Below are 21,169 nucleotides of genomic sequence, written 5' to 3'. Positions count from 1 at the left end.
TGAACGTTGCCAAAGTTCAAGCTCCACGAAATTCCTCTTCTGGTTCGAGTGTATTTGAATGTTGCAGAAGCGCAATTGGACGTACTTATGCTAAAAGGAACTATGTGCAAGTGGAAAGATGAGCTCAAGAAGCAGTGATCGCGATGAATGGCGATTTTATCGGTGGCAATATATCGAGATATTATCGCATTAAAAATTGCTACGTACGGCGATTAAATCTCTGCACATCGCAATTTTTGGTTCGATAAAATCGTGATCGAATTTTGTCCATAAAATCGAGATTAAATCGTCATTTACCGCGATTTTCATTTCGAAAATATCGCGATAAACAGTCGGGCGATAAAAGCGCGATTTTATCGCGATTTTAACAGAATGCCTGATTTTACTGTCTGCCTGCGACATATCGACCCTGGTAAAAATTGGCAGTAGAATCTGTGTTCCAAAATACCATAGACCTAAAGCCGGCTGTAGATTTTCAATAGCTTCTATAGCCGGCTGCACAATTTCTTATAGCCTTTTATAGCCGATGGCGATTAAGCAACAGCCAGGCGATAAAGTGTATGCTAAATGTTACTAATTACGGATGCTAGGACTCAGTGAGTTTTTGGACTACCGCTCTATTTTTGGGCCGTAGTATCTTGATTTATTTTGCGCGGAAAGTTCCGTACTTTTGAAGGATGCCTGCCATTCCTAATATGATTGGAGCGCCTTCAATTTCGTATGATACTGTGCAATACCTCTGGTGTGAAATAGTTGCTTCAAGCGCCGTGGCACGCTGCGGCGCGGCGGGCGGGCAGCCAGCGCGAAAAGCGCATTAGCGCCTACAAACCTAACAGGGATACTTCACGCATTGCGCAATGCGTGAAGTATCCCTGTTAGGTTTGTAGGCGCTAGTGCGCGCTTATCGCTGGCAGCACGCCGCGCCGCTCCGCTCTGTGTTAGGCTCCAATATATAATCTCGCGGAGTCAGCGTTTTTCAACTCATGATTTTGAAATGTTTGCACATCCTGTAAGGATTATTCTCATTTTAATTGATGAAAAAAATATGTATTAAAGGAAAATATAATGTGTGTTTTGTAAATATTATGGTGGTTCCGTATCAAACTTAATGATTTCCAAAGCACACGAATTTCTACACAATTTCTTATAGCCTTTTATAGCCGATGGCGATAAAGTGTAAAGCCCGGCGATAGGAACTATAGCCCGGCTGTATACTTTTTTATCGCTTCGTATAGCCCGGCTATATGATTTGCTCCGCTTTCTACAGCCAGCTGTATGATTTTCTATTGCCTTCTTTAGCCGGCTATAAGAATTCCTATGGTATTTTGAAACGCAGCTCCTATCGCCAATTTTTACCAGGGGATCTATGAAATGACGTAGCCCCTAAATTAGTCTATCTTGACAAAAAGAATTAGAATTTCATTCTAAGTGAAAATATTCGACTATTTCCCTAGTCATTGAACAAAATGCCCGGTTTTACCGTTTGCCTGCGACGTATCGATCCATCGAATGACGTAGCCACAAAATTACTCTATCGCGACCAGTGTTGAGTGTCACCTTTGAGTTTCAGAAGCCATATTGCCCATCAAGCTCGATTTTTAGGGGTCAAATTGACTTTATCACGGCGCATTTAGTGAAAAGTTAGACCCAAGATGTTGTAGGTGCAGAAATAGTATCTGTAACTTGAGGAGGAGAAATGCTCCAAAAATCATCCAACCAAAAAATTAGGATTTTTTTTTCGGGGGGGGGGGGGATTGGGGATTTTTAGGGGCCACGATGGAGCAGAGCCTTCATTTTTTAGGCGCCATGACCGATTTCTTGGTCATGTTTGGCGCGTTGGCGCTAGAGTACCTTTAAGAGAGTATGGCCTCTGGGCCCCATGGAGTGGCTTAGGACCCAAAAATTGCGGTGCTTTGTTTTGGTATATGAAGATGGGAGGGGGATCATCGCCACCTTTTGACGGGTATCACCAACCGCACTTGCTGCTAACCTTACTACATCCAAGATAATTTTTCTCGAAAATTGCACACGATAAGCCGTAAAAATATGTAAAGAAGTCGCGATAGTGCCTTTGGGTAAATTTTTCGTTACGATAAGCAAAGAAAACTACATTTTGAGTCATTTTGCTTTACATTAACTTATGGCGTCCGCCAGTTTTGGATCCTAAGGGCTCCATTCAGCTAAGATGGCTGAGCCAATCAGAGGTGGTAACACTAGAGTCCTTTTATACTGAGAGTCAAGACGACACCCCTCATGGAGTCACAAACGGGAATAAAGATTACACAAATTGAACGTTTTTCGTAATCTTTGATCGGCTCATTCTTAAATTCCTTTCTCCGTTCCTTCTCTCATTCCGTTTGTTCCCTGTCGAACCCAAAATTCCTCGGTCCATTCCAGATTATAATCTTTGCAATTGGTGAAAATGTAATCTTTATTCCCGTTTGTGACACTGTGAAGGCCTAAAATCCGGTTAACCAATCAGAAATGGATTCGCATTGTCTTGACTCTCTGTATAAAGGGACTCTAGGTAACACCAGTGGCCATACTCTCTTAATATAGGTACTGTAGTTGGCGCCTGTGAGTTTCGAACCCTGATCCCGACGAGGGTTGTAAATCGACGGCGAGAAGGCAACGCCGAGGCATGGGACACGGTTTGGCGCTTGACACGGGTGGAATCGATTTGAAGTTTAATTAGTTAGGTACTAATTGAATCCTTTCCTCGGACGGCGGTCGCGGCCCGGCCCGGAATTCGGGGCCAGCGCCCGGGCGCCCCCGTGTTTGCAAAGGCGCCCGCTCGAAATTCGATATTTTAAGAAGGACCGGCCTCTCGGCCTCCCGCCCGCGGTTACTTGTCGTCCCCACGAGTGAAACAATAGAATGACGTCAGTCGTCATTTAATGATTCCATCGGGGTCGCAGATTCACCGGGTCCCTTCGCATTCTTCGAAGGCGACGCCGCACAGTGGACTGAGTCAATCTGAGAGGTCGGACAAAATTTGGAAACTTTTAACGCTTATAACTCCGTTTATATAAAACTTTGAGGTTCTAAAAGTGGTTTCATTGGCTCCCTCTAGAGTTCCCTTATACTGAGAGTCAAGACAACAACCCCTCATGGAGTCACAAACGGGAATAAAGATTACACAAATTGAAATTCGATATTTTAAGAAGGACCGGCCGCGGTTACTTGTCGTCCCCACGAGTGGAACAATAGAATGACGTCAGTCGTCATTTAATGATTCCATCGGGGTCGCAGATTCCTCGGGTCCCTTCGCATTCTTCGAAGGCGACGCTGCACAAAGGATCGAGTCAATTATAGAAGTCGGACATGAAATTATTGACTCATGGAAAAAAAAGCACGAGGTTGTTGGATGATATGGACATTTCCAATTAATGGTAGTAGTACCCCAATTAATTATGGTAGTGCCCCAATAAATCAGGTAACTAACCCAAATGTTGCGGTACTACCCTAACTAGAGTTGCGTCCAAACGATTTCTAAGAGTCTTTTGGATGATCGGTTTCAATTTTACAAACACGGGAAAAAATTTTGGGTAGCATTTACAATACTCTGGTTAAAAAACGGCACAACCAGGGAGTATGGTAACTTCCACCAAAATTATTGTCACAATAAGGAAAAATCTTGTTACTCTCACGATAATTTTGATGAAAGTTACCATACTCTCTGTCTAGCGCCGTTTATTAATCAGAATGGTAAATGCTACCTAATTTTTTTCCCGTGAAGGACGGAGGCTTCTCTCAAAAGGAATTTCCGCTCAGACACTTCTGAGCTTGTTTTCTCAGAACTTCATTTTTGCCTTTACTGCTCTCTTCGCTATCACGGCAGTCTGGTGCAAGATATCCGATCGTAAAAAATCACATCCGATGCCTTTTTCCAGTATAGATTCAATTTCGAGCCTCGTACCTCGCTGATTTTTGGCGATATGGCAACGGCATGGTGTGTGCGCGGAGAGCTCGTATATGAACCTTTTCAGGTGGATTTGTTGAACATGAATATAAAGTATATCAACATGCACACAATGGACGGGACAAGGGGGCGAGTTACGGCTGTCGGCGGAGGAGGCAAGTGGCTCCGTTATTATGTGGGAAGACATCAAAACGTGACTCTTGCAACTTTCCCAGAGCCTTGATCCCGGGTCGCGTCGCGCCGCGGTGTCTGCTCCCCGAACGTGGGCACAACATCGCACATTACCCCGACAATATTCTGGGTTCTCCTCCTTTTCTTTTTAGAAAATCGTATCGAACGATATATCGAAAATCTATGAACAGAGATCTATATTCTCTCTTTTATCCTGTGGTTAATATCAATACATCCCGTTTTATCCCTGTCTACACTGTTTTACATAGGATGATACATACTGCCGTGATAGCGAAGAGAGCCGTAAGTGAAAAAATGAAGTTTTGAAAAAACGGGCTCTGAAGCTTCTGACCGGAACATTTCATTGAAAGAAGCCTCCGTTCTTTGTCAAATTGCCACTAATCGTCCGAAAGATTCCTAGCGTTTGGATGATTAAAAATCGACCGACTTTATTTCAATTGCGTAAAAAGGGTATTTTTCATTTTCATGCTAGGTTATTGTTAGGCAAGACAGCCGTAAGTGCTATCTTCTGCGTGCTTTTGTGGTAGCGTGTTGGACAAACAACAAACACATTTTCAGGTTAGAAATCCGCAGATGAGGGCGGCATTCCTCTTGAAAGCACTGTTATCATTGGTTCTCATGCACCTACGGCTGTCTTGAAGAAAACTATGTCATTTTTTGTGCACTTACGGCTTTTTCATACGTCTCGTTTTCATTAAAGTAGGATGAATTTTGCTGTTTTAGCTGTCTCAGTAATTTCATCTAAAAGATTTTAGACGAATTTTGAAGAAAACTCGATTTTGAAAAGTTTGCACTTACGGCTCTCTTCGCTATCACGGCAGCATATAAGATCAATAAACAAAGATCGATATCCTCCTTTTTATCCCGGTTTATGAAAATACATCCTGTTCAGGGTGGCATGACACGTAAGAAAGAGAAAGAAAGATTGAAAATTTCAGTGAAATATGTCGTGACATTTCACAAGGCTGTGAAATACCTCATATTTTCAGGGGCTAGAGTGAGCTTCCCGCACTCAAACACACAAAAATAGAAGAAAGTCACAGTTTTTACATTTTGTGTAACACGAAAAGGAACTGGTATTTTTCAATATCTTCCATAAATTTCTGAAATTTTATGAAATATTTTACGTGAAATTTCAAGATTTTATGATTCATGAAATTTTTCCATCCTGTCACAAAGCAGCACAACTTCCCTTCACGAAATAGATATGAATGGTCGTACTCTGTCTCTAAAAGCACTTTGCCCCATCTGTGTGACAGTCAGAAGTTTTTCTAGGTATCAACAAAAACCCATTTCAGGCCTTCAAACCAAAACATCGCACTGAAAAAAAATTCTCGGCGTTTTTACCAAGGTCCGTTGGTACCTATACCATCTCACTTTTTTTACCAATCATTGGTAATTTTACCAAGACAGACTGGTAAACTTACCTAAAAACCGGTATTTATACTGTTTTCTTCAGGTAAGAATACCACTTTTATTGGTAATCAATTCCCTGTAACTTTGCCATTTTATCTCGGTAATTCTACCACGGTCGATAAAAAATATTGGCGTTTTTACCAAGGTCCAGTAAAGTTACGGAGAAAGTTTAATAACTTTTCCGAGATTTCTCGGTAAAATTACCAATTCCGTAAATGGACCGCGTTAAACAGAAGGGAACCAAGCCACATCAGCTATTGCCAAATTTAATTGGGCAATTTAATTTTTTACATAAAAACGGTTGTGGGGATTTTCGTGCAAATTTCAGTGAAAAGTCTCCATGGTACGAAGCATATTCCTTAAAAATTTTAAAGGAATCCGGACAAACTTTCTCTCGTAAAAAATTTAATTGGCCCGTTAAATTTGGCAATAGCTGATGTGGCTTGGTTCCTTTCTGTTAAACTCGATCCAAATGGTAATTTTACCAAGGAAAAACTGGGATCAAATAGAACCCTGAATTCTTGGTAATATTGCCCTCTTCCTAGTAAACACAACGAGATTTTTTTTTCAGTGCGGGACACTAATTATGTACCCGTTTGGATATTCTCCCGATCTCATAAAAACAATTCCTCGCTCTCTGAGACCGGCGCTAATCGCCTCGAGGAAGAGAAGAGGTGTTTCATTCCGCGAGTAGGTCTCAATTTAAAAGATAAATCAATCAATCTTCTCCCCCCCCCCCTTCACCCCACTCCGCGTCTCGCCGCCCGTTTCCGCCGTGAAAACTCAAACTCGGCGACCTCCTTTTTCCCGCGCATGCAAATGCCCTGCAAACTCTGCCTGGTCCGCCTCTCCATTATCACCTCCTCAACACTTTTTTTTCCCGAACAAATTAACGGGGGAATGCGACGAGGTGCGTGCGTTGTTGCCACGATGTAGGGCGCTCTTTATTTTCATTGTCCTCAATTTACAGCGCGCTTTTCAAAACATGGTGATTATTTTTGAGATTTTTCGTCTTTTTTTTATTTACGTTAATCTTACTTCTCTTATTCCAAGTCAGGCAAGTTAAAGTCAGAATTGTGTTCAATGGGGTGATTATAATCATCTCTATAATAATTTCTTTTGAATAAAATCTTGATACGAAGGGGAGGCCTCAAAGAACTATTCTTGCTACATTGAAAGCAATGTTTTTTACTAAAAGATTGATTCTGGTTGAATATATTTTTCGTAGATCTTGTGTATTTCTATTAGAAATATAAGTTCTCCTACTTAAAAAACCCCCATCCTCTCATCCTCCATCTTCTTTTTCTTCTGATTCTCCTTCTGTATGCTCCTTTCTTCCGCCTTTTCTTCTTCGTCTTGGTCATGCTAAGCAGAGACGGACCTACATGGGGGCTATATAGTAAATTAAGGGAGCCTATATAGCCGCTATATAGGCTCCCTTAATTTATCTTTCTCTTCGATGTGGGGAGTTTCAAGAACTAGGTATTGCTTTCGGAATTTATGTATAGTTTCGGAATAGTTTTTTATTATTACAATTCAGCTTAAAAAATAAGCTTTGATAGATAAGAAAACTGACTAAAACAAAGTATAACATTAATGTCTCAATCGATTGGAGGTTTCATGTGATCAAATTATCATTTCCTGGTACAGTTCGGGTTTGAATGATAATGTTTGGCATTTCACTTGACATACAGCTTGCAACAACTAGCGTAAGCAGAGCATTTTTCGACGCCTTTCTCGGTGTGGATGTACATTGGCACCCTGAAAATAAACACGTATGACAATCTGGGAAAGTGAACTTATGAGAAGGGCCGGTGGCAAAATTCATGTATAATAAAGAAAATATTCAACCTGGCAAGGTCCGGTTATATGAAAGAGGCTAAACCAAAAACTATGAATAAGTAGGTACTGAAAGTCACTTAAATTGCATTGGTGCTTTGCAAATCATTTTTTATCGCGGCGAAAAGAAAATGCACTTTATTCACAGTCCCATCTCTAAAGTTTTCTTAGGGTTGCAGAAACTGCCAAGTGACAATTTCACAGCAGAGTGCACCTGTCTCTTTTAAAAAGAAAGGATGGTTGTGCGTTCTCAGCAAAGTTCCAAATACTTGAATCTTTCCGATTTTTTCTCACCCTTATACCGAATGAGTTTTTTTGTAGTTACGGACCATGTATATGTAGACAGGTCGCACATTGACAAATGAGTGATCTAAGACATTAATAGTTGAGCAACTGAGCCACCAGTGTCGTGTCGAGCACTTTGCGATGTATCGATTGATCTGCCAATTAAATCTATGGAAAAGGATCGATATGCAGAGTGTTTGCAACGAGCACCTTAATAATCGAAATTTTTCCATAGCTTCAAATGGGGAAAAATCTATCATTTACGCCTCGCCCCTGTGAGCCACCATAGTGAAGTGACGATTGTGACGTCTCAGAATCGTATCTCTCACTTTAGAAAAAAAAAACTATATGATTGAATTTCACCCAAATACTATTCAGTGTATTCGGCCGAGCATTATATAAATCCCACCTAATCTCGGGTAATGCTCGATATTTTTTTATAGTTTTCCATTCAGCTTTTAAAACTAAGCTAACTTGAAGCAAGGTGAATCATATAGATTTTCTAGGATAATGCTTGATTTGCCATAAATAAATGAAATATGACAAGAAGCAACGTCATGAATAGGACGTTTCTATATGACTGTAAAATATTCAACCCTTTGAAATTGCAATTTACCACACTTTCCACCTCTCCCTCCAGGATTTTACAAGGGCCCCTAAATATTTTCAGTGGAACCTCATATATATTTACATAACTTATAAGAGAGAAATTATGTTTATTGTACAAATTTTTCACAAGATTTGGTCACATCGTAATCTGCCGAGGTTTTCACATTTGCCTGTAACATCTATAACAAATTCAAGAACTTACTTGTAGTGATCTCCCTCACAGCAAGTTTGAATATACTCCTTGTGACACTTAATAAGAAGGTCCACGTCATCAGTTCTGTCCACTCTCTGAACATCGATCATCTTCAGCGGTTGTCTCCCTATCTGAGGTTTCTCGATTTTCACTTGACTTTCCATATGTATAGACCCCAAAGGTCCGCCTTGAACCATTGCCACAAGCAAAAGAGTCACCACCCACGACAGCATTTTCTCCTCTGCAAATAGTTAGTCAACATTTAAAATATAAAATAATTTTATGAGGTTCGCCGTTAGACGGCCCAACCTCCAGGGGGGCGCTTAGCCATAGCGGGGAGCGTAGCCCCCTCCCCCCTGTTTGCCCGAATAAAAACCAAAATACTCCTGAAGGATATTTTACACCCACTAGAATCCCCGGAGTGTATGGGGTCAAGTAAAAATCCACTCCCCTCATTCAAAATATCTGGATCTGCCAATGCGCTTTGCGGGCCCCCATGGGTTAATCTAAGGAGAACGGGCCCATTTAGGGACTACCTCTTTTTGACAGCCGCAGAAATTATTAAAATTGGCCCGGCATGTGAACGAAAGAACAAAATGTGGCACGAGAACTATTCTTACCAGAATCACAAAACTTAGACTTGCTCAGTGGTGAGTAACTCTACACTAACTGGGAATAGATCTTATAGGAAGTGCTCATCGATCTTATCAGTTGTTTTGCTGCTGTTCGATAAGAAGTTTGATCAATTGATGATTCAAAACTTTATATGAGAACAATGAATCGAAATATTTTAGTTGAAATAGTCCTACTGCTCAACTACTAGTACTTTTAGTGTTTATTGATTCAAAATAACGTCGAAGCCCAAGTTTTTTACACAATTTCAATTTTTTGGGAGTATTGGGAGCGTTGGGACTTGAAAGGATGTAAACAGATCGAACAATTTACAAAGCGTCCAGAGGCATGTGTATTTCTTACATTGACATCCGTCCAGTGGCGAGGCGCAAACGATCGATTTTCGATATTTTACCATTTGAAGCTATGATAAAGAATCGATTATTTAGGTATTCATTGCAAACACTCTGTTTATCGATCCGTTTTCGTAGGGTTATGTGGGTTTATGCGTCTGTAAATATGTTGACTTTGAACGCACATTACGAGAACTTTTTTTTTACAAAATTGTGATGATTAACTTCTGCTGACGTTTTGTTTCTTTCTTTGTTCCAGGTCCCTTGATTCTTCGGATAAAAATAGACATTAGATTGTCGTTCATTCATCAATCCTTCCGGAATGATTCTGAGGCAAATATCCTTAATTCTAAAAATTCTATTCTATTCCAACAAGCTGCGTTAAAGGGGATTTTGTAAACGAAAATTACCATAGTCGGGCAAGAATCGAGAATTTTTACTGTTCAAGGTGCAATAAAAAAGAAAAGAAGTTTTAGTTCCCGAGAAATGGGATTGCTTCGGACGAAGTGCGTGGCAGTGAACTAATAATCGTTATCGGTGAAAATGAGAACATCTTAGTGCAGGCCGAATGCGGTGTTCAAACCCTCGGAATTTACTACCGGAGATCCCCATTTCGAAATTAATGTAATGACATTAGACGACATGATTCTGTCCGTCAGCGATAAGATGGAAGAGGCTTGTTCCAGTCGAGAGACCGGCAAATGGATGTCCAGCACAAGCTCCATTCCAGATCAATTTAAGGTAAGGTTAATCACAATCAACCTTCTCCTGTGTATTTCTTCGTCTGAATTTGGGCCGTTGTAAACTGAACATATTTATGCTAAAAGGAACTATGTGCATTGGGATTGCGTGTAACATAGTTCCTTTTAGCATAAATACGTCCAACCTTCGGATTTTCACACGGCGTTTTTCCTCAGAACAGTGAAATGGCCCCTCCTTGTTTTACATCCCTGAGACGCACAGTGGATCGAGTCAATGAGAGAGGTCGGACATGCAATTTTTTATCTAAAACCGCAAATTTCGATGTTGAATTTGTCGCGTATTGAATTTTAAGGCGTGTTCCTGAAAGAGAATTTCACGAGTAAACCAATGGGCCCATTCTTAAGACTTTAAAAGTTTGCATCAACGGATGTAAGTATAGGCCTTTAAAGTTCCCAAAGTCCAACCTCTCCTATTGACTCGATCCTTTGTGAGGCGAATTTCTGCTCATATTTTATTTTTTAGAAGAGAGATAAACCTATCTCAGAGCTTAAAATCTATAAAGAATAGTTCAACAGCAGGGAAGGAAAATCGAAGAAATTTTCAAGAAATTGCGTCGACTGGTTTTCCATGGAAAAAATAAAGTATGACAGGAAGTTTGCAACGTCGCAAACGGAGATACGTGGTTTTGCACTTCGGCCGTCGCAAAGTGGATCGAGTCAATCAGAAAGGTCGGACACACAATTTTTGACCAAAACTGCAAATTTTTATGTTTATTTCGTTACATTTCAAACTTTTAGGGGTGTTTCTAGATGAAAATTTCACGAGGAAACCAATGGGGCCACTTTTAAAACCCCAAAAGTCTGCATGAACGGAGTTATAAGCCTTTAAAGTTATTCCAAATTCCAGAGCCAAGTCAGCCAGCCTTCTATTTTAAGCGTATGCAACAAGCTTATCCTTTGAACACCAAAAGTTGCATCCAGGCGCACACTGGAACGAGTCTTTGGAACAAGTTGAACATGAATTTTTTAACGAAGATTGTAAATATTGATGTTTATTTCGTCACATTTCAAACTTTTAGGGGTGTTTCTAGAATAAAATTTCACGAGGAAACCAATTGGACCACTTCTAAAACCCCAAAAGATTGCATGAACGGAGTTATAGGCCTTTAATTTTTCCAAATTTTGTCCGACCTCTCCTATTGACGCGACCCACTGTGCGACGGCGGAAATTTGCGTCTCCCTCGAGCCTTCTTGCATACGTGCCCAAGAAATAATAGAGCAAGGAGGGATTTTAACAACCATAATCAATTTACCTGGCGCGCGGGAGTGAGCCAGGACCTCGTGGCCCCGTATTTCATTACGCCGTCTGATATACTTTAAAATATTACCTTAAATCAAAGCATCCCCTCGCGCCACGCCCAACGGGCGGAAAATTATTTTTCCACCGAATAATTTCCCAACAAATACGCAGAGCTCCGGGAAATCCTTCGTCGTCGGTTACTCTCTCGCGGCGAAAAATTAGCCGGCTCGTTTCAAGGGCGTTACACTTGGACTGCATTTCGCAATAAGGAACTACTATTTCTAGCTCGTTTTATGAACAATAACGTACGTGCTACCAATCTTTCTCCGCATGCAGATGCTTTCTCCCCGTCTTCTTTTTCGTCTTCTTTTTCCTCTTCTTCTGAATCTCACTGGAAAAAAAAAACACATTGGATCTAGAGTCCAGACTCTTAAAAATATCGACAAGAAAAAATACTCTTGATTCAATCAGATTTAAGCTTAAATCAAGAACCAAGCCTCTTAATTTGAGCGGAGTTCCTTTTGATTTAAGCTTAAATCTGATTGAATCAAGAGTCCTTTTTCTTGTCAATGTTTTCAAGAGTCTGGGCTCTAGGTCCCATGTGTTTTTTTTCCAGTGCTTCCTCTCCCTCTTCGTTTTAATATTGTTCTTTATCCTCCTTTTGTTCTTGTTCTTTTTCTTCTTCTTCGTCTTCTTTCTCCTCTCCTTTTTCTTCTTTCACATCTATTTCTTATTTTTCTTCCTCTTCCTTCCTTATACTTTGATTTCAGGTCCATTCCATTAGAAATTAAAATGCCGATGTTGTTTTAAATATGGTTAGAAATCAAGTTTTTATTTTTCCTCAAACAATTTTTTCCTGAGAGATTACAATCAGAGCACCTACACAGAGAGAGTGTAGATAAGTCGGTAATTTTGTGGTTAGGTCATGGAGCTTTTAGGGTCCAAAAGGGCAGCCAACCTATAAATTAGCAGCTTCAGCGTCGCGCGAGCCAGCCGTCGGCGCGGCGTGAACGCATATTAGCGCCTACAAGACTGCATGAATACTTCTCGCATTACGCCAAACGCAGTGCATTCGGTCAGTTGGCCTGAGACGCATATTAGCGCCTACAAGACCGCACGAATACTTCACGCATTGCGCGTACAGCACAGAGCGCCCTTTAATCCTTGCACTCGCTTGGTGTCAGACCCACCACCGGCTACCGGCTCGGCTATACTAACGTACTTTATGGGGAGAGTTTGGTCACCACGGTTACCACCTCTGATTGGTTCAACCATCTTAGGCTGCATGGAGCCTTCTAGGGCATAAAAATGGCAGACGCTGTAAGTAAATGTAAACGCAAAATTACTCAAAATGTAGTTTTATTTGCATATCGCAACGAGAACTTTACTCAAATGCTTAGTTACGACGCACTTACATAGTTTAACGGCTAATCATTTGCTGTTTCGAGAAAAATCATCTTGGATACAGTAAGGTTGGCAGCAAGTGCGGTTGGTGACAACCGTCAAAATTTGGCAATGAACCCCCCTCCCATTCTTAAAACAAAAAAATAGCACCGCCATTTTTGGGCCCTAACAATAAGCCCTCCATAACGCCCAGTGTCCATACTCTCCGTACACAGGTACGCTAAAGATTAGCGGTGACATTTTTTGTGTAAGAAGGTTGGGTGCTCTAAGAGCCCTAATTAAAATGCAATTTTTCTAAAACAAACTTGTTTTTTCGGTGTGCTATTGGGGCCGGTATCCAGTATCCACCTCCTGTACCACTGTCACCATCAGCATTACCCCCACCCTGCTCTCATAAAAAATGACTTCACTTCAACTGTATCGCCGTCTCTCGCCGACAGGCTCACTGCATGACCATGCAATACTAGCATAAACTTAGGACAACTTTGCGTCTCATTTATCACCGCTCAAGAGGGTGTTAATGTCAAGCGACCTTTCACGGACCGCAATAACTTTTTCGCCGAGCACTGCGGGACGCTTTAGAACCCTACTTTAAAAAAAAAATTATCCGTAGTGCGGCTTCTGCAAGCCCACGAGACGACAGGAGAAATGGGACTCGGTGTGCGCTCCTCCGTTCGGAGAAGAATATTCATAGATATTGGTCGAGACTGCGATTTCAACCATAATATTTCACACTAGATTACTTTTTCGCTTCACTGCGTTGCCAAACTTGGCGCGGGCAGTCTCAAATTACAAGTTGTGTCAGAATGGAGGTGTTGCATGTGTAAGGGATTTGCAATTGACTGCTGTTTCTTTTGTAAAAGTTCGCGAGAAACACGATGGTGCCACTGGTTTTCTCTGAAATCATCTCCCAAGCTCAAAAAAAGCTCTCAAAGTGAGGCCAAAATGGAGAGGATATCCCGCCCTACCCTGAGAGTCCACCTCTACATCAAGACAAACTCTCCATGCAAAGATAGGGAGCAAATACATTAGCAGGGTTGCCGTTTTTTTCACTTTTGGAGTCCCCAAATAAAGTGGCAGCCCTGTCAATGTAGGTTTTTGCTCCCTATCTTTGCATGGAGAGTTTGTTTTGATGTAGAGGTGGACTCTCAGGGTACTCAGGGCGGGATATCCCCTCCATTTTGGCCTCACTTTGAGAGCTTTTTTTGAGCTTGGAAGTTGATTTCAGGGAAAACCAGTGGCACCATCGTGTTTCTCGCGAACTTTTACATAAGAATCAACAGTCAAATCGCAAATCCCTCACACATGCAACATCTCCATTCATGACAGTTTTTCATTCTTTTGAAGTACAGGATATGCAGGGTGTATCCAAGTCCGGAATTTCCGGGATTCGTACGGATTTTTTAAGAGCGGTCCGAAGTACTGAAAAAGTGCGGTTTCGTAAGAAGGTCCAGAATTGTTCTCATTTTTTTGTCATTACTATCGGAATTGAAGGAAGAAAGTAAAATTTTTGAAATTTTTCGAATTTCGTCAAATGAAGGTACTGAAAAAGTACTGAATTTTTCTGAGCTTATATATTTTTCTTGAGGAATATTGTCACTTATTTCTGCTGCCTTGCCTAAAACCGCACGTCATTTTTTGTGCACTTCAGATATCGGATTAAATATAATATCGGATAATAATTCTGCTGTCTCGTTTTGATATAATGGAGAATCGCACACACAAATTTTATTGCTTCATCTGAAAGTGCTTAATGAGTTGAGTTTAGCGGTATTTTTCATAATGTTTTCCTGGCATGGGGAATTAGAGAAAAATAGATTTAAAAGTGAGAAAATGTGCCGCCTTATGACGTCATCTGGCAGCATTTTCTATTTAAACACATGTATCTTAGCAGATTAGGTTATTTTGTCATATTTTCTCCAATAATTGTTCAATTTAGAAACCAAGGATATCCTCGTACTCAGTTGTCCCAGAAGTATCATTTTAAAGATGAAATTCACAAAATTTAAGACACCTGCAAATTCTCTATTGAGATGAATTTTACTGTTTTAGCAATTTTAGTAATTTTATCTATAAGAGTTTAGACGAATTTTGAAGGAAACTCGGTTTCGAAAATTTGACATTTACTGCTCTCTTCGCTATCACGGCATTATTTAGGCATTTCCGTGCTGTCCCTACACACAGGTACTTTCACAAAATCCGTGTACGACAGGTAAAATAAATAAAATTTGCCTAAGGTAGGTTTGGCAACAGGGGTCCCGATGTTATTCCTACCCCCGTCGTCCTCGTCCTTCATTCATTTCCCCTGCCCGGATGCCTTTCCCGCCGCTATTACTCCGATCGCCCCCCGGTCCTCGTAAATGTTCGCCGATACGATATTACCGCCGTGCGCCGTGCGCCGCCCCGTCGGTAGTTGATACTTCACCGCAATACTTTTGCCTCCGCGGTTAAACCAGATTACACAATTGCCAATTTATTTCGCGTGCCTCCGTCTCTCGTGCCGAGAGCTCGAGGAAATCCGTACGTGAGGTCTCCGAGTTATTGCGTCCGGGAGATCTGAATGTTTCGAGACTCAGGATCGGACGCATTTCTGTCAAACGGAACTAGGTGCATTGAGACATGAGCCCTGTTATGCATGTATACTTATGGGTCTCAGGGCTCATGTCTTAATGCACATAGTTCCGTTTGACAGAAATACGTTTGTGCGAATTTAGGTGCAAATTTCAGTGAATTTCCTGCTAAGTGCGAAGCAAATTCCGTAGGATTTTCAAAGAAATTCGCACAAACGTACTCTAGTAAAAAATTAAATCGCCCGGTTAAAGTAGACAGTGGCTGATGTGCCTTGGTTCCTTTCTGCTAAACGCGGTCCAATTGGACGTATTTCTGCCAAACGGAGCTATGTGCATTAAGACATGAGCCCTGTTATGCATGTATCCTTATGGATCTCAGGGCTCGTGTCTTAATGCACTTAGTTCCGTTTAGCAGAAATAAGTTTGATTGGACCACGTTTAGTAGAAAGGAACCAAGGCACATTAGCAACAGGGCAATTTAATATTTTACTAGAGAACGTTTGTGCGGATTTCTTTGAAAATGCTGAGGAATTTGCTTCGCACTGAGCTGAAAATTCACTGAAATTCGCACGTAAATTCGCACGACCGTTTCATGTAAAAAATTAAATTGCCCAATTAATTTGGCAATAGCTGATGTGGCTTGGTTCCTTTTTGCTTGACGCAGTTCAATTCTACGGCATTTAATAGCGCGGATCCTTCGAAATTAAGGGTTTTGAAAAATACAGATTGTTACCTCTGCGCACAGCGCACACCGTACTTGGAACTCGTCGACCAGAACATGGCTCCAGCTCACTTCATTATATTACGACTCTATGTACTCTATGTACTCACGGTAAGGAGAATGACGGCTGGGTCAACTCTATCGGCCACAAGGCACGGGTCACTTGTGTCAACGGAGGGCGTTCGTCCGCCGGAAGTGTGATCACGGTTGGTAGATCCGCCCATCCGGTATTCTGAAGGTTCGACGTCGAAAGCTGAGACGTTGATGATACTTCTCCTTTGGTGCTTGATACGATCGGCGTCGAAGTGACGAAGTTTTGTCCGGGGCCGAAAGCAGGGGACGGTGTGGGATTAGAGTTCTCTGTAGTCGAACTGCAATGAAGTGATAAGGTACGGTTGACGCAGGCTTTCGACAATCCTCGTAAATATCATTTATAATTTAGTTATTCTAAAATGGACGACGCTAAGCATAAATGAACCAAGCCACATTAGCGATTGCCAGGTGGGCAGTTTAATCTTTTCCATGGAAACGGTTTCAGTGGTGCAAAATTTTCACTCGTAAATTGCATTTTTACTGGAAAGCCGTCCGGCATACCTCCTTGAGAATTTTTTCTGCATTAATTTCTAATTTTATGCATAAAGTCAGTATAGTTTGGACAGAAATCGCTTATAGTCTCATGATTGTAAAAAAAAAAATTGAATTTTTTGGGTCCATTTAGCAAACTTGGAATAAATTCCGTTCCTTTATTTGAGACACCCCAGGAATTATGTATGCCACACACATAGAGTACATAGAGTCGTAATGTAAGTGGGAGAGCTGGCGCCATGTTCTGCTCGACGAATTCCGAGCCCGGTGTGCGCCGAGTTCGGGTCACTTTTTCGATACATTTTCGATCCAAAATGGCGGCGTGGAATACGTGGTTCCTCCTTTGTTGTTGTTGTTGTTGTTGTTGTTGTCATCGGATGGCCGGGTACCCGTGTATCGCAAACAATCGATTATCTATCGAAAAAGTGACCCGGCGTCACACAGGTGTCTCGGAATTCGGGACATGGAAAATGCTTAAAAGTGGCGCCAGCTCTCCCACTTACATTACGACTCTATGTACTCTATGGCCACAGAGTGAGAAAAAGTAGCCAAAGTAAAACACGAAGAAAATTAACAGAAGAGGTGAAAATCGTAAATATTAATGACGTTATACTGGCGGGAATTTCTTATCCAGTCCCTAGCTTTTTTCTTAAAGGGTTGTGAATGCAAAATATAAAAAGAGTTTGGGCGACATCAATACTTAAGCATTTCTGTCGCACCGCTTACCCCAGGCCTTCAAGAGTGGTATGCCTGGTTGTGTTTTTTTAGATACTTGTTAATGTTTTAACAATTTACTCAAAGTTTGTGGTTTTCTTTTAAGTAATTTATTAATTTGCACGCTTACGGTACTTACCTTGGAATGGTCTTTTCGATGCCAACGTTTTCTAACTTTGCCGATTGACTTCGGAGTTTGCTTTCCGATTTTAACTCTGCACACCACCTAACGATATCCCGTTCACAAATTGCGGCAGCACCATAAACATGCACAATCTGTCTATGAATCTCAGACATTGACTCTCCCTTTCGGCACAAAAACTGCACTACAGACTTGACCTCACAGTTGGAGAAATTTTTTATGAGCGGCTGAGTTTTGGTAGTTGTAGAGATTTGCGCGTCCATTTCGAACAGTTTACAAATAAACACTGAAGGTGATGCAGCTCTTGTCAAATGTTTGTGCTTTATCGCAGACATCTAGCGGTGGTGATAAGAACATGCCGCGAACATCGCTGTTCATATCTCTCCTCCGAGAGATGTTGCTCTACTATCGATAATCTAGGAAGATATATTCTCAATTGTAGCGGGAAATACGTATGCTTGTTTCGGGCCTAGTTGCCTAGCTCTATGATCGCATTTTCTTGCGGGTTTAATCATCCGCACTGGAAAAAAAAAACACATTGGATCTAGAGTCCAGACTCTTGAAAACATCGACAAGAAAAAGTACTGTTGATTCAATCAGAATCTAGCTTATAAATTAAGAACCAAGCCTCTTAATTTAAGCAGATTTCGTTTTGATACAAGCAAAAATTCGATTGAATCAAGAGTATTTTTTCTTGTCAATGTTTTCAAGAGTCTGTACTCTATATCCAATGTGTTTTTTTCTCCAGTGCGCTAAAATTTTTCAGGTACTCAAAGCATTTCGACCTTGTAAGTCTACAACCACGTATCTCGTTTGCTGTGTTTGAAAACATCCACTCCTATTTTATTTTTTAAAGAAGAGAAAATCATTTCCTTGAAGTTTTCGCAGATTTTTTTTGCACAGAGAAGAAAAACCACGGCAGTTTTCAAGACGTGCCATAGAGTAGTTTTCCACTTAAAAATTAAAGTATGACAGGAAGTCTACAACGTCGCAAACCGAGATACGTGATTGTGGACTTACACCGTCGATTTGTTAAATTTTAACCGTAGAAGGCCCTTAGCTCAATATGTCCAACCAAAGTAAAATGCCATTTAGACCATAAATTTATCAAACGAAATGGAATGCTCTATTGCTGAAGCTCATGGCAGCAAACAATTTCTCATTCATATTCCAGAACAAAGTAAGTTGGAGATTATGAAGGAATCAAAATTATGAATGTACTGAACGAAAATATAAGAAACAGATATTGCTGAACATTGAACACCTGCACTGTTGCCGTATTTTCATATAAGAATCGCCAAAAATATCCCCTCCCCCCAAAAAAAGTAAAGTGTAGTGCTCCCATGAAAGCATTTATAGTTCTGTTTTGGCAAAAGGTAAACAAGAGGTGGTAAAGGTGGTCCTTAGTAAGACAGTGCATGAGCCTTGGTTGACCGATCTCTAGTATTCCGAGGAATGCGTTTTAAGAAAAGTTGAGATTTTTTGACTTTCGAGAGTGTAAATACTCATTTCATTTCGACAGTTTTAGGCGGCGAAAATAATGGCAGATAAAAACTTTAAATCACTTTTTTTCACACTATATTTTTGAACTGGGCACCAACAATTTTCGGAGTCCGTTTTGGTTTGATGGCTTTGGCTGTTTCTCTTTTATATCCCTCTTTCATATGTTTAATATCCCTAAAAGTAAATGTTGTTTTTTTTTTTTCAGTGTCGATGTTATTATTTGCTTGGACGGTCATATTTGATAGTTTAATAACCAGTAGGAATACTTATTTCGATTTGCGACATTTCAGTTTTTCTCCCTTATAAACATGGAGAAACTGATTTCAATTTTTCTCCGTATGTTTTCATCTTCTCACTTCGAAGTTATATCCATGCGTAATTTTCATCCTGAATAGGTATCTGATACGGCCGCATTTAATGCTAAACTCGTTCTCTTTTTGCAGGAGCGGAGCTTTTCAGCAGTGAATGAAATTTAAAAGTTTCTCAGAGTTTTTTATTTCTTGACGGCTAGGTTATATTAACTCCTCGATCCCGATGGATAAGATGAGAGAAATAAGTAGGGAATGAGATACGCAAGCGTCTGCTTAAAATACAACGACAATATTTAATTTCCGTGTCTCTCTGGTAATTTTAAAATGAGCAAAGTTTTATTACTATCAGCGTGGCAGAATCACACTCTTTGTCGGGATTGGATGAAAGGAAAATATGGTGGGGGGGGGGGGGGGTCCTGGTATTGCGTCCGGCGTGCGAACCGGAAGTTTAGGTCATATGCTGTCGTGCTGAGGAAGAACGCCGTATGAACCTTCAGCTGGTGTGAAATTTCCTTTGATAAAACACGAATTTCCTGGTAAACTTATGAATATTTTCCTTCTAATTTTTCAGGTAACTTTGTTTGCAATTTTACCTGAAGTTCCTGAAAATGTCAAGGAAAAATATTCATAACCTTCCGCGAAAATAAACATTCTATCGAAGGAAATTTGGAAACTCTCGAATGTTTGGACGGCGCGGCGTTCTTCCTTAGCACGGCAGTATGGATCTCTGAAGTTGTCGGTCCGTTCATCCGAAAACCTGAGGTTCGGCCGCCGAAGTTCGGGTCATACATGTGAAGTACTTCGGTGCTTCGATACTTCGGACTGACTCCATAAAATTTTCAACGGAGGTGATTTATAACCCAAACTTCGGCAGCTGGACCTCAAATTTTCAAATGTGCACGACCCGAAAACTTCAGAGACCCATATGACCTGAACTTCGAGTTCCGCGCATGAAGTTTTTTCTCCGCATGAGACATCCGCAAGGCAACCTATCTCCCTCACTTCACCTGATTTTGAAGTAAGTCACACTGGCCTGATCTACCCTAATCCCCATCGCTCCATTATGTTAAAAATAATGAGAAAAGCCTGGGAAATATCTGAAAAAAGTCCGTTTACTGAAAAAAACTTTTACTTTTTAAGCGTTAATGAGAATTTTATCCTCAATGAGCTACTTGGAATTCGTATTATCGAAATTTGTAAAGGAAGAATCTGGGCTTTTCAATGTGAAAATGTTCACAGGTTGCTTGCTCGATAAAGCGAAGCGAAATCAGTGGCGAGGCATGAATAATCAATTACCGATATTTTCCCATTTGAAACTGTGGTAAATAATCGATTATTTAGGTGTTCGTTGCGAAATACTCTGTTTATCGATCCTTTTCCATAGGTTTAAACGGCAGATCAATCGATAAATTGCAAAGCACGCCACGCTACCGGCGAAATCCATAATCCCATCAATTTACCTCCGGTTCAAAAGGGTCCGGACATCGCTGCCGCTCTAAGGAAGAACGCCGCATGAGCCATCAGGCGTTGCCAAATTTCCTTTGACAAATCGGGAATTTCCAGGAAAATGTGTTAATATTTCTTCTCCGATTATTTAGAGGATTTTGTTCGTAGGTAATCTAATTTAAAAAATCTGAAAATTTTAGGGAGAATCGTTCATAACTTTCTTTAAAATTTAGCATTTTCTGAGAGGAAATTTGGCAACATTTGAATGCTCATACGGCGTTTTTACTTAGCACGGCAGAATTTTCCTGTCGCTGAGCGGATGGCGGATGAAAAATTCCCGGGAAGTTGTTA

At 40.8% G+C, this 21,169-nt stretch overlaps 2 protein-coding genes across 2 annotated transcripts in view; both read right to left on the bottom strand.

Annotated features, from left to right (window-relative positions):
- LOC109034691 (glutathione synthetase) overlaps positions 1-21,169 on the bottom strand; it is a gene marked incomplete in the record, with an annotated part of 61,012 nt that overhangs the window by 4,162 nt on the left and 35,681 nt on the right.
- Positions 7,016-17,840, bottom strand: LOC109034841 (uncharacterized). Its single transcript, XM_072304248.1, has 4 exons — positions 17,556-17,840; positions 16,228-16,488; positions 8,466-8,697; positions 7,016-7,291 (listed from the first exon to the last, which is right to left on the bottom strand). Exons 1-3 carry the CDS (start codon positions 17,819-17,821, stop codon positions 8,535-8,537), a joined length of 690 nt encoding a protein of 229 aa, XP_072160349.1. The 5' UTR covers positions 17,822-17,840; the 3' UTR covers positions 7,016-7,291; positions 8,466-8,534.

The sequence above is a fragment of the Bemisia tabaci genome, chromosome 9 (genome assembly GCF_918797505.1).
Source record: "Bemisia tabaci chromosome 9, PGI_BMITA_v3".
Classification (NCBI taxonomy): Eukaryota; Metazoa; Arthropoda; class Insecta; order Hemiptera; family Aleyrodidae; genus Bemisia; species Bemisia tabaci.
This window is presented reverse-complemented; position numbering and strand designations above follow the sequence as displayed.